This window comes from Corythoichthys intestinalis, chromosome 4, assembly GCF_030265065.1.
Source record: "Corythoichthys intestinalis isolate RoL2023-P3 chromosome 4, ASM3026506v1, whole genome shotgun sequence".
Taxonomy (NCBI): domain Eukaryota; kingdom Metazoa; phylum Chordata; class Actinopteri; order Syngnathiformes; family Syngnathidae; genus Corythoichthys; species Corythoichthys intestinalis.
The window spans coordinates 3,132,953-3,145,419 of record NC_080398.1 but is presented as its reverse complement, the minus strand read 5'-3'; the positions used below and the strand labels follow the sequence as shown (position 1 = coordinate 3,145,419).

At 42.4% G+C, this 12,467-nt stretch overlaps 1 protein-coding gene across 3 annotated transcripts in view; it reads right to left on the bottom strand.

The window, feature by feature from the left end:
• Positions 1-12,467, bottom strand: part of LOC130914171 (nestin-like) — a 19,578-nt gene continuing 7,111 nt past the window's right edge. For all 3 annotated transcript variants that reach the window (XM_057833131.1, XM_057833132.1, XM_057833130.1), the window contains exons 4-5: positions 11,112-11,188; positions 1-5,628 (exon numbers count right to left, since the gene is read on the bottom strand). In XM_057833131.1, the coding sequence (XP_057689114.1) occupies positions 1,526-5,628; positions 11,112-11,188 (4,180 nt within the window). In that variant the 3' untranslated portion in view covers positions 1-1,525. The remainder of the gene's footprint in view (positions 5,629-11,111; positions 11,189-12,467) is intronic.

Sequence of the window (12,467 nt, the reverse complement as noted above, 5' to 3'; positions counted from 1 at the left end):
ACACTGCATGGATTCATTTGAGGATAAGAAAAACACCAAAAAAACACAAAACACATTCTTGTCATTCAGCTTTTTAATCACTTTTAAATATACTCAAAACAAAATCGCTCAATGAAACAAGCAAAAAAAGAGAAACACAAATTTATTGCTCAAAAAAACAAACACTTCACATCCGCATGAGCGTTTGGTTACCCAACAATCAGTCATTAGCATGATCTCCTCTTATCGATTAGCTCCAGGAAGTGAAACGTGACCAGTTCAATTGAATCAATAAGCCCTGATCAATGGTTCACGTTCCTCCCGGGGGGTTGAATTCTAAGATTAGCGTGGCGGGAAAAGATGCAGATGCGGCAAACATCCGGCTAGCAACTGGAAAATTAGCTCGTGTGAGGTGCTAGCAATGCGAAACCAGTGCGCGGGTGTTTGGAAAAAAACCATCATTTTTGGCATGAAAATACATTCACAAACAGCAGAGGGAGCTATAACCAACAAGTGTGAGCCCATTTGGTTGTAATTCTCAATTTCAAAGCCTAGCTAGAATTTTGTGAAATTCCGCCCTCAAAAGGATAGCAGGGCAAACAACGAAAAGTGGTATTTGGTATGTGGCAAAATTGATTTTGCCTTGTGGCATTTTTTGGGTGTGTGGCAAAATTGATTTTGCCATTTGGCTTTTTTTTTTTGGTATTTGGCAAAACAGATTTTGGCATGTGGCATTTTGTTTTGCAATGTGGCTTTGTTTTGTTTTTTGGTAAATGGTATTTTTGCAGGCCATGCACGTACATGCCATTGACAGCTATGCACGTCCATTTATTCATCCATTAATTCATTCTCCGAGCCGCTTATCCCTCACGAGGGTCGCACGTCCAAATTTTCCACTTTATTTTACATTACAGCGCATAGACATTGAACTGGCACCCAAGTAAGGCTACGCCAATGACGGCTATGAACGTCCAAATTTTCCATTCATTTTTGAGTGATTGATGGATTGATTGATTAAATGGCAGAAAAATGTGTGGCTGTGATTTTTGACCATACATTTACCATTAAAGCGCATTGACATTATACTGGCACCCAAGTAAGTCTATGCCATTGACTGCTATGAACGTCCAAATTTTCCATTCATTTTGGGGAAGCAATGTGTGCCATATACCGAAAAAAATGCTACACATTACAAAAAAAAGCCACATACCAAAATCAATTTTGCCACATACCCCAAAAAAATTCCACGTCAAAATCAATTTTGCCACATGCCAAAATCCAATTAGCCGCATGCCAAAATCCTGTTTGCCACATACTAAAAAAATGCCACATGGCAAAATCAATTTTGCCACATACCAAAAAAAAAAAAATCACATGTAAAAAGCCATTTTGCCACATACTAAATACCACATTTCTTTCTCGCTGTCTCTCCAAAAGGATCAAAAATTAAATAGACACCCTGTTGTCCGGGCTAGCCTACGTTAGCGACATTTCCAAAGACTAAAATGCTACGTTTTCATACACATCCCATTTCTTGAGGACTGGATTAGTCATTCCCTGAAGACCAGGGTTCTCCCTTAATTTCCAGATCTTCAGAATGCACCTTTGTGACGGTGCCTGTGTGGGCGGAACTCCCATTGACAGCCTTCCCCCAGTCAAGCTCTGCTCCGAACTCCACGTCGTGAATCTCAGATGTTTCCGTGGCGATGACGTCTGAACCGTAAGCGGCCGCTTCCAAAGACGAAGCCCAGAAATCTCGTTTGTGTTTGCCGTTGCTTTGGTGGAATTTCGTTGAGGAGTCCTCCTCTGGAAAGATGACAGTTTCTTTCAAGGAGATCTTGACAGGTCCCTCTTCGATTGTGGCGGCACCCTTGACATCACCTCTTTCTTCGCCAACTTGACTATCAACAGATTCTTCTTCGGTTTCTGAATATTGAACATCAACATCTTCTATGGTGTTCTCCAGGACAGCCCATTCTTCTTCCAGATGGAGGAGACCTTTATTTTGAGGTTCAGACTGTTGCATCTCCATATGCTTTTGTTCTTCTTCCAGGCAAGGCCCACTGAGGAACTCACTAAAGCTCTCACTCACATGAGTCACCATTGAAACATCAAGCTCTTGTTTCTCTGGAGACTCTGAACCGTCTTTAACTCTTTCATCATCCGGAGACTCCAACTGAGGTCGAATTATATCCCTGACATCTAGATTTTCTTCAAATTGGACATCAGCATCTATACAGACTGGTAAGCTCACCTTTGGGGCAACTTCTTGTGTCAAAATTACATCTAGAGAGTCCAATGGAGGCTGGACAGGAGCTCCAAGGTCAAGATTTCCTTCTACTTGGACAACATGGTCCGTCCAGGATGGCAAGTTCACTCTGTTAGTCTCTTCTTGTCCCACGGTCATTAATTCATCTTCGTCTTTCTTCTTGTTATCTGGAGAGCCCGACTGAGGCCGCATGTTAGGATTGGGTTTCTCTTGGACCTCAGATTCCTCGCAGGACAACAGGTAAACTTTCTGTGCTTCTTCTTGAGTCAATATTTCATCCTGGACCTTGCTGAGATCATCATCCGGAGAGTCCACCTGAGGTAGGACGAAATCTCTGAGGTCTTCTACTTGGACATCAAGATCAGTGTACGATGGCGAGTTGACTTCATCAGCTTCTTCTTGTTCCGTGGTCATCATTTCATCTTGGACCTCTTTCTCCTTCATAACTTCCAATGAGTCATCATCTAGAGAGTCAGACTGAAGCTGGAGCTCCAGATTGCTTTCCACCTGGAGATCAGATTCAGTGCAGGACAACAGGTGCACTTCCTGTGCCTCTTCTTGTTTCAACAGTCCTTCCTGGACCTCCTCTAGATTATCATCCGTTGAGTCCAACTGAAGCTGACCAAAATCCATGGGGTCCAGGTTGTCTTTTGCTTGGAGATCAGAATCCATGTGTGATTTTAGATTTACTTCCACCTTCTTTGTCTCGTAATCTGGAGTGTCCAACTGAGGTTGCAGCTCCAGATTGCTTTCCACCTGGAGATCAGATTCAGTGCAGGAGAGCAGGTGCATGTCCTGTACCTCTTCTTGTTTCAACAGTCCTTCCTTGACCTTCTCCAGATTATCATCCATTGAGCCCAACTGAAGCTGACCAAAATCCGTAGGGTCCAGGTTGTCTTTTGTTTGGAGATCAGAATCCATGTGTGATTTTAGATTTACTCCCACCATTTTCTTTGTTTTATAATCTGGTGTGTCCGAATGAGGCGGGATGGTGGCGTCAAATTTGAGATTGTCTTCTTCTTGGACATCAGGATCTGTATAAAAGTTTTCTTCGTTGAGCTCTTCTTGTTCTATACTTTTTATTTCATCTGGGATCTTCTCCACATCATCCACAGTGTCCAAATGAGGTTCCATCAAATCCAGGTTTTGTTCCACTTCTTCATCTGTATTTGCAGATTCAATTATGACTTCTTTATCATCTTGGACCTTCTCTTCCACCTCTTCCTTAGGCTGCACAGATTCCTTAAATTCCTGGTCGCGTTCCACTTCAATGTCTGATTTCATGACTCCTTCCAACGTTCTTATTTCATCCTTGACTTCTTCCTCCTTTTCCACCTCTTGCCCTCTCTCACACTGCACATAATCCAGAAAGACCTTCTTGCGCTCAACTTGGACATCAGATTCTGCAATTACTTTTTGTACCATCGTCAACAATTCAGGATCCTCCTCATCATCTTCAGACAGCAGAACTTTCCTCTCATTGGCCAGCGCTTGAGCAAAGTGGGACGCGTATCCGTCTGTGGAGAGGTTCTCCAATTCCTGCTCCACAAGTCTGTCCGTCTCAAGCTCCACGTCTTCCGCATCGGTTGGTAGATCTTCTAAATGGACCCCACTCACTTTCTTCAGTCCAGATGATGATTCTAGCACCTCTTCTTCTACTTCCTCACAAAGATCCTCCATGGTTCCAAAGTTCTTTGCCTTGCTCTCACTCCAACCAGGTCCAACCGTCTCTCCAGTCTTCCCGTCGTGCTCACCGTCACTGATGTCACTCTCATCCACATGTGAGGCTAACGTGTTTGCATCCGTTTCATCACTGGTGTAGCGGATTAGCGGTCGTGTGTCTGCTAGCGTGTTCTCTTGAGCATAACTATCGCTCTCTAATTCCGTCCTCCACGATACCGAGACATTTTGGGAGTCCTCATCCTCGTCGTTAAAGTCTTCATCATCATGAGGTGGTGGATGTTCTTGACAGTGACGCCAAGCTTGGTCTTCTTCCTTTTTTATTTCTTTGCGACTCATTTCAGACCTTCTTGTTGAGATGTCCTCCTCTGGTTCCGCGTATTGTCTTTCCACTTCTATTTGAGGTTCACTGGACTCAACTTGGACTTTCTTTTCTATCACGCTGTCCCATGTGTCCATCTCTTCACCATCCGGATACAAGACATCCACTGCTTCCGTCATGGTCGTTCCCAAAGTGGAGTAGTTTATTTCCTGCCCGATCTCAGTCACATCACACTGGGAAGACGAACTGCCGGTTCTGGATTCTGGGGTGGCTTCCAGTAATGCTTCTGTTCCAGAACTTGACATTTCCTCCTGCATGTCATTCTCCAGCCACGCCTCACTCGGAATACTTGTCGTGTTAATGAAAGTCTCCATGAATTCAGGTTTTGGTTCCTGGGTGCCCAATGGTTGCCGATCGGTCTCCGTAATCGGTGGCGGAGCTTCTGACTGTAGTTGAAAGTTGACAGCTGCTTTTTGCGCCACCAGAACACTTGGCGACTGTTCTTGATCATACCCAGCAGAGGAACTGAAGGTTTCTTCGCTCGTATTTGGAAGGTCTGATGTCAGTTCTTGCAGGCCAGATTGGGATTGAGCAATGTCCTTCATGAGTGGAGGTGCTCCAAACTGTAGTTGAAGGTCAAACTCTGCTTTTTTCTCCACTGGAACACCTGATGATTCTTGATCCCAGTCAACTGAGGAACTGACTATATCTTCTGTGATTCCTAGAAGTTCTGATTTTGGTTCCTGGGTGCCCAATTTGCTCTGATTTATCTCATTTTTGTCTTCTATGATAAGTGACCCTAGATCTTCACTTTTTGGAGCTCCTAATCTTAGTTGAAAGTCAACCACTGCTTTTTCCTCAACTGGAACACTTGGCAACTCTTGATCAAACCCATCTGAAGAACCAAAGTTTTCTTCCCTGATTCCCAGAAGTTCTAATTTTGGTTCCTGGGTGCTTGATTGGCTCTGATTTATCTTATTCTTGCTTTCTATGATCAATGACCCTAGTTCTTCACTTGGTGGAGCTCCTGAATGGACTACTGTTTCCACACTTTTCCCACTATTTTCCTCTTCAACAACTTCAGCAGGACGTTCTTCAGGTTCCTCCTGACTTGGAGAAGACAAAGGTTCTGCGTATGTCACTTTCTCATCCACTTCTTGCGCTCGGAACTCCTCAACAGCTCCATTTTGTACTATTTTAGGATAAGGTTGTTTGTCCACATTCGTTGTTTTAACTTCATCTCTCTGAACTTGGTTGACGGTTATGAACTTGCTCCTCAAAGGTGTCGTAGAAGTAGTCTGTGGTCTCCAGACTGACGTGGCGTTCTCACGGCGAGCGGGTCGCTGGTAATTCCCTCGTAAAGGCTTCACTGACATGTCTAGGAGAGAAGGAGACGCAATCAATATACTATGAAGCTGCTGTCGTAAAAATAGGACCTTATAACTAAGAGGTTATTGCGTCAGGTTCTTTCTGGCTCTGCTCCACGTGGGGGGAACCGCCGTTAAAAGCAACCTCCCCTGCGAGAGGCCATATGCTAATGGACGATATTGATCGCCATTTCCTTTCATACGGGAAAGCCAAGAAGCCATGTGGCGCTCTGTGCTTTGGGGACGTTCTCCTGCTTCTTGGATTACAAGCAACCCTTTCATCCAACTCTCGATTTAAATAAAATCATTAGCGAAAGGCTATTAGTTAAACTGATATAACGTTAGTGACCATGTTTCTTTAATGGTATGTCATGATGAAGGATGGCCTTTTTACAGAGCACTTTAGTGTATTCAAGCTACCGAATAATTAGGTCAAAACGGGCGCCTCACAAAAAGACAACCATGTGACTTGTCAAAGCCAATCAATTATAAGGAAAAGGTTGCATTCATAAAGAAATAGAACCATATAGTAGTGCAGAGGTGTCAAACGTGCAGCTCACGGGCCAGAGGCGATCAATTTGGACCTTGGGGTTGTTCTGCCTGACAGGAACGTAGATCATTCATACTGTACATACAGAATCACATGTTTTTATTTTGACTTTGGCGTTGTATAACCGGAGATTTGAGCACGACTGCACTTGGTCCACTTTTGTGTCCGCAGTCACATTTGTTCATTCGCCCCCTCCCTGTCAAACTGGAATTGACATCTAGCTACATCAATGGCAGCTGATGTATTGACAAAGTGACCCAAAATTGCCTCGGAAGCAACAGGAGGTGACCCGAAATAAATAGGAAGTAACCTGTAAATGCCCCAAAATCAACAGGACGTGACCAATATACAGGTAGTGGCTTGGAAATTCCCTAAAATTAACAGGAAATTATCCAAAATGTATGGAAAAAGACCCCTGAGTACCCTAAAATTTCAAGTAAGTGACCCGAAATCAATTAGAAGTAACCTGAAAATGCCCCAAAATCAACAGGAAGTGACCAATAAACAGGAAGTGGCTCGGAAATTCCCTTGAATTAACAGGAAAATCTCCATAATGTATAGAAAAAGACCCCTGAGTACCCTAAAATTTCAAGTAAGTGACCCGAAATCAACAGGAAGTAACCTGGAAAAGCCCCTAAATCAACAGAAAGTGACCAATAAAAAGGAAGCGGCTTGGGAATTCCCTAAAACTAACAGGAAATGGTCCAAAATGTATAGAATGTGAACCGTGAGTACCCTAAAATTTCAAGTAAGTGACCCGGAATTAAAAGGAAGTAACTTGGAAATGCCCCAAAAATCAACAGGAAGTGACCAATAAACAGGAAGTGGCTTGGAAATTCCCTTGAATTAACAGGAAATTGTCCAAAATGTATAGAAAGTGACCCATGAGTACCCTAAAATTTCAAGTAAGTGACCCGAAATCAATAAGAAGTAACCTGAAAATGCCCCAGAATCAACAGGAAGTGACCAATAAACAGGAAATGGCTGGAAATTCCCTAAAATTAACAAGGAAATTGGCCAATATGTATCGAAAGTGACCCGTGAGTACCCTAAAATTTCAAGTAAGTGACCCGAAATTAAAAGGAAGTAACCTGGAAATGCTCCAAAAATCAACAGGAAGTGACCAATAAACAGGAAGTGGCTCGGGAATTCCCTAAAACTAACAAGGAAATTGGCCAAAATGTATCGAAACTGACTCGTGAGTACCCTAAAATTTCAAGTAAGTGACCCGCATTTAATAGGAAGTAACCTGGAAAAGCCCCAAAATCAACAGGAAGTGACCAATAAACAGGAAGTGGCTCAAAAGTTCCCTAAAATTAACAGGAAATTGTCAAAAACGTATAGTGATCCGTGAGTAGCCTAATATTTCAGGTAATTGACCTGAAATCAACAGGAAGTATCCTGGAAATTCCCCAAAGACAACAGGAAGTGGCCAATAAACAGGAAGTGGCTCGGGAATTCCCTAAAACTAACAAGGAAATTGGCCAAAATGTATCGAAAGTGACCTGTGAGTACCCTAAAATTTCAAGTAAGTGACCCGAAGTTAACAGGAAGTAACCTGGAAATGCCCTAAAAATCAACAGGAAGTGACCAATAAACAGAAAGTGGCTCGGAAATTCCCTAAAATTGACAGGAAATTGTCAAAAACATATAGTGATCCTTGAGTAGCCTAATATTTCAAGTAATTGACCTGAAATCAACAGGAAGTAACCTGGAAATGCCCCAAAGTCAACAGGAAGTGGCCAATAAACAGGAAGTGGTTCGGGAATTCCCTAAAACTAACAAGGAAATTGGCCAAAATTAATCAAAAGTGACCAGTGAGTACCCTAAAATTTCAAGTAAGTCACCCGAAATGAACAGGAAGTAACCTGGAAAAGCCCCAAAATCAACAGGAAGTGACCAATAAACAGGAAGTGGCTGGGAAATTCCCTAAAATGAACAGGAAATGATCCAAAATGTACAATACAAAGGAAATTGGCCAAAATGTATCGAAAGTGACCCGTGAGTACCCTAAAATTTCAAGTGAGTGACCCGAACTTAACTGGAAGTAACCTGGAACTGCCCCAAAAATCAACAGGAAGTGACCAATAAACAGGAAGTGGCTCGGGAATTCCCTAAAATTAACAGGAAATGATCCAAAATGTATAGAATGTGACCCGTGAGTACCCTACAATTTCAAGTAAGTCACCCGAAATGAACAGGACGTAACCTGGAAAAGCCCCAAAGTCAACAGGAAGTGACCAATAAACAGGAGGTGGCTCTGGAATTCCCTAAAACTAACAAGGAAATTGGCCAAAATGTATCGAAAGTGACCCGTGAGTACCCTAAAATTTCAAGTAAGTCACACGAAATTATCAGGAAGTAACCTGGAAATGCCCCAAAAATCAACAGGAAGTGACCAATAAACAGGAAGTGGCTTGGAAATTCCCTAAAATTAACAGGAAATTGTCAAAAACGTATAGTGATCTGTGAGTAGCCTAATATTTCAAGTAATTGACCTGAAATCAACAGGAAGTAACCTGGAAATGCCCCAAAATCAACACTAAGTGACCAATAAACAGAAAGTGGCTTGGGAATTCCCTAAAACTAACAAGGAAATTAGCCAAAAGTTATAGAAAGCGACCCGGGAGTACCATAAAATTTCAAGTAAGTGACCCGAAATAACCTGGAAACGCCCCAAAAATCAACAGGAAGTGACCAATAATTAGGGAAGTGGCGCAGAAATTCCCTAAAATCAACAGGAAATGATCCAAAATGTGCAGAAAGTGACCCTTAAGTAGCCTAAAATTTAAAGGATGTTACCTGAAGATGCCCCAAAATCAACAGAAGGTGACCAATAAACAGGAAGTGGCCTGGAAATGCCCTAAAATCAACCGAAAATGATCCAAAATGTACATGAAGTCACACTGGAAAGCCACCAAATTGACTGGAAGTAACCTGCAAGTAACCTAGAACAACAAGGAAGTGACCCAAAATTAACACTTTGGCTTCCATTGACAGCAACAGACGTACAATTCGCTCGAACTGGAAAGACGAGCTGTGCATGCTCATGTTACAGCACCATTGACGGCATTAGACGTCCAATCCATTTTAATTATGACTTATTTAGCCAAAAATAAACTGATCTAGTTTCTATGAATATGGCGCTCAAACCAAAATGACTTTGACATCCCTGCGCTAGTGGTCCAATCCATTTGAAGTAAGAGGGTTGGCAACGTCGGCCATCCAATTTTACTGCGGCACAATTCTGCCTAGCGACAGCTTAAACAATCCAATGTATTATTTTTTATTTTCTCTACATGCTAACTGCCCTAAAATCTATTTTTGAGGGAAAGCTTGCATAATACTAATTATTTTTCATGTTAAAGCAACACTTGGTAAACGTTTCAGTTTTGGTCGATTTTAGCAAAGCCGGTGGACAAAAGCGGTAGTGTTTTGCCTTAAAGAGCATACGACAGGAGAAAAAAAGTCTTAAACGGCATTATTATGTGAATTAGAATCATATTTTGAGACGATTCGACTATATACAACAATTTAGCAAAGCGCAACTGACGAGAAATTAGTCTTTAAATCTGCCGGTTAGCCACGCCTACCATTATAGGGCTTTAGCGTCCCCAACAGGTGGATGACGTCAGCGGTAGACTGGGCTCATCGGTTTTACTATTCAGCCCATTGAGGGGGAATTATCCAGAACGAGGAAAACGCGACGAAGAGCGCCGCAAAATGTCATTGTTTCAGTCTCTCTACTCCAATATTTCCAATATTTTCCCCAATTGCTAAATAAATGGCATGGTCATGACAAATAACAGTCTTGTGCTAAATGGAATATGAAATAATAAAAATGCATTTATTCAGGACGACATGGCAAAATTACTCCATAATGGTCAAAACTGTCGACTTCACCTTTACTGTCGCACCTCCCGAACGATATTTTATGACACCTAAATCGGACAGGTCATTTCCCTTCCCGGCTTCGGAGAATGTAAACAAACCAAAAGGCGTGACAGCTAGCCGACATGCTAACCCGAACCGAGTGATGTTTCAAAGTCTTCCAAGTGGAAAATCACACGTGACATAACTAGCCTGGATTTATTGACATGACGACTGGGTTGTCGATTGTCTTCGTGGATCGGCAAACCGCCCGGCGGAGAGCAATTTACAATTTGTTCCCCGGAGGAAGGTGGCTGCAGTTGTTGTGCAGCTAGCGTGCTGCTAATGTGCATGAGGAGAGCTTTATACATGCCTATCAATGATCAAACGTAAGTAGTCCTTTATTTAAAGAAATTTTGAAGTGTTTACTTTGTAACCAATGGTCCCACAGTAAATATCCACGGTGAATGGGAACCTTTTGAAACTCCAAAAAGGCGCATACGCCTCTCCCTCATACAGAAGGATTTTTCTGCAGCCGTTTGGCTGGCGTGATGCGAAAAATAAACATATTAATCCGCCAAATCAGCTGAATCCTTCGTCCTCATACACAACAGTACGCTGTATAGTGAAGAGGACGTCTTCTACCGTACACGTCACAGCGCCCTCCTCCTCAATGCAAGACCGAAGCCGGAAGTCACTCATTTTCATGGGGCGGGATTCAAAAAACTAAATACATAAAGCGATCACTTCCACACACATCCAAGCGGTCCATATCATTCAGGAGCATAAAATACCGCGTGTATTATGAAATAAACATGCTTTTTTGTGTCACATGCACTTTAAGGAAGACTGTGTTTCCCATGAGGACCAGCGCACACCCGCACAGTGTTGTAAAATCATGATCTGAAAAGAGGTGTGATTCAACTAGTTGTCAATCGACATATAATCACAAATGTCATGAAAATATTCAATAAAGGTTGAAAAGTTACCTAGTTTTTAATGACAAGAGAGGACAATATTCATTTTAAGATTTTTAAAAACACTTGAAATGGTATGCCTGCTGAAAATATTCACCTTTAAAGGAAATATTTCTGGAGTCTTTCATTAGAGCGACGTCGTTCCGCCGCAGGCTCTCACTGTCCAGCAGAGCTCTGCAAAGAAGGCGACAAAAAAAGCAGACACTTAACTTAACAAAGAGCTCCGAGTGTGTGGAGGAAGGAAAAGTGCACATTTGTTGTTGTTGTTGTTGTTATGGTAATGAAGTTAGGACCCCACTCACAATGACTGCTGATATTATTAGCAGGCCATGCGGCATTAATTTACAAGTTGCTCATCTTCTAATGCAGGGATTCCCAAACTGTGATGTGAACAAATCCTCTAAAGCAGTAATCCCCAACCACCGGACCAGTACCGGCATTTGCTCCCGCGGCGCCGAGAAATTATAAATAATTTGTTAACAACGGCAATGTGGCCTGTGCCTCTTGATACATCAATATGCCTGCCTTTTCTATCGACAATCTGAGTGTCATATGTGTATGTGACCCTCTAGTGGTTGGCCGCCATTACTGGGGTGTTTGCACACCCAGCGTCAGTCAATGTAAACATTAACGTCAGCTGCTGTTGGAAGTATGCTGCGGGCAGCGCACCTCAGCAATGGCGGATGGGGAACTTCCAGTTGTTTTGCTTGAAGTAATCAATAGATATAATAATAAAAACTGGATCGGAAGTCGGCATTGAAATCCATTGGAGCTAGCAAGTATTTTTTACATCTATGTGCGCTTGTCCTCGATAATGACATAGGCGCATCAGATTTGATCCCGGAAATAATAAGCCCACACGTTAGCGAATAAGACTCAAAACCAGACATCTTTGGACAACGTTTAAGAGGAGCCTACAACCAAGTCAATTCTGCAAAAGATGTGGCTATATTGTGGCCTATATACACAAACACACACATATACAGTGGGGCAAATACGTATTTAGTCAACCCCCAAATGTGCAAGTTCTCCTACTTGAAAAGATTAGAGAGGCCTGTAATTGTCAACATGGGTAAACCTCAACCATGAGAGATAGAATGTGGGAAAAAAACAGAAAATGACATTGTTTGATTTTAAAGAATTTATTTCCAAATTAGAGTGGAAATTAGGTACTTGGTCACCAACAAACAGGCAAGATTTCTGGCTGTCAAAGAGGTCTAACTTATTCTAACGAGGTCTAACGAGGCTCCACTCGTTACCTGTATTAATGGCACCTGTTTTAACTCATTATCGGTATAAAAGACACCTGTCCACAACCTCAGTCAGTCACACTCCAAACTCCACTATGGCCAAGACCAAAGAGCTGTCGAAGGACACCAGAGACAAAATTGTAAACCTGCACCAGGCTGGGAAGACTGAATCTGCAATAGGTAAAACACTTGGTGTAAAGAAA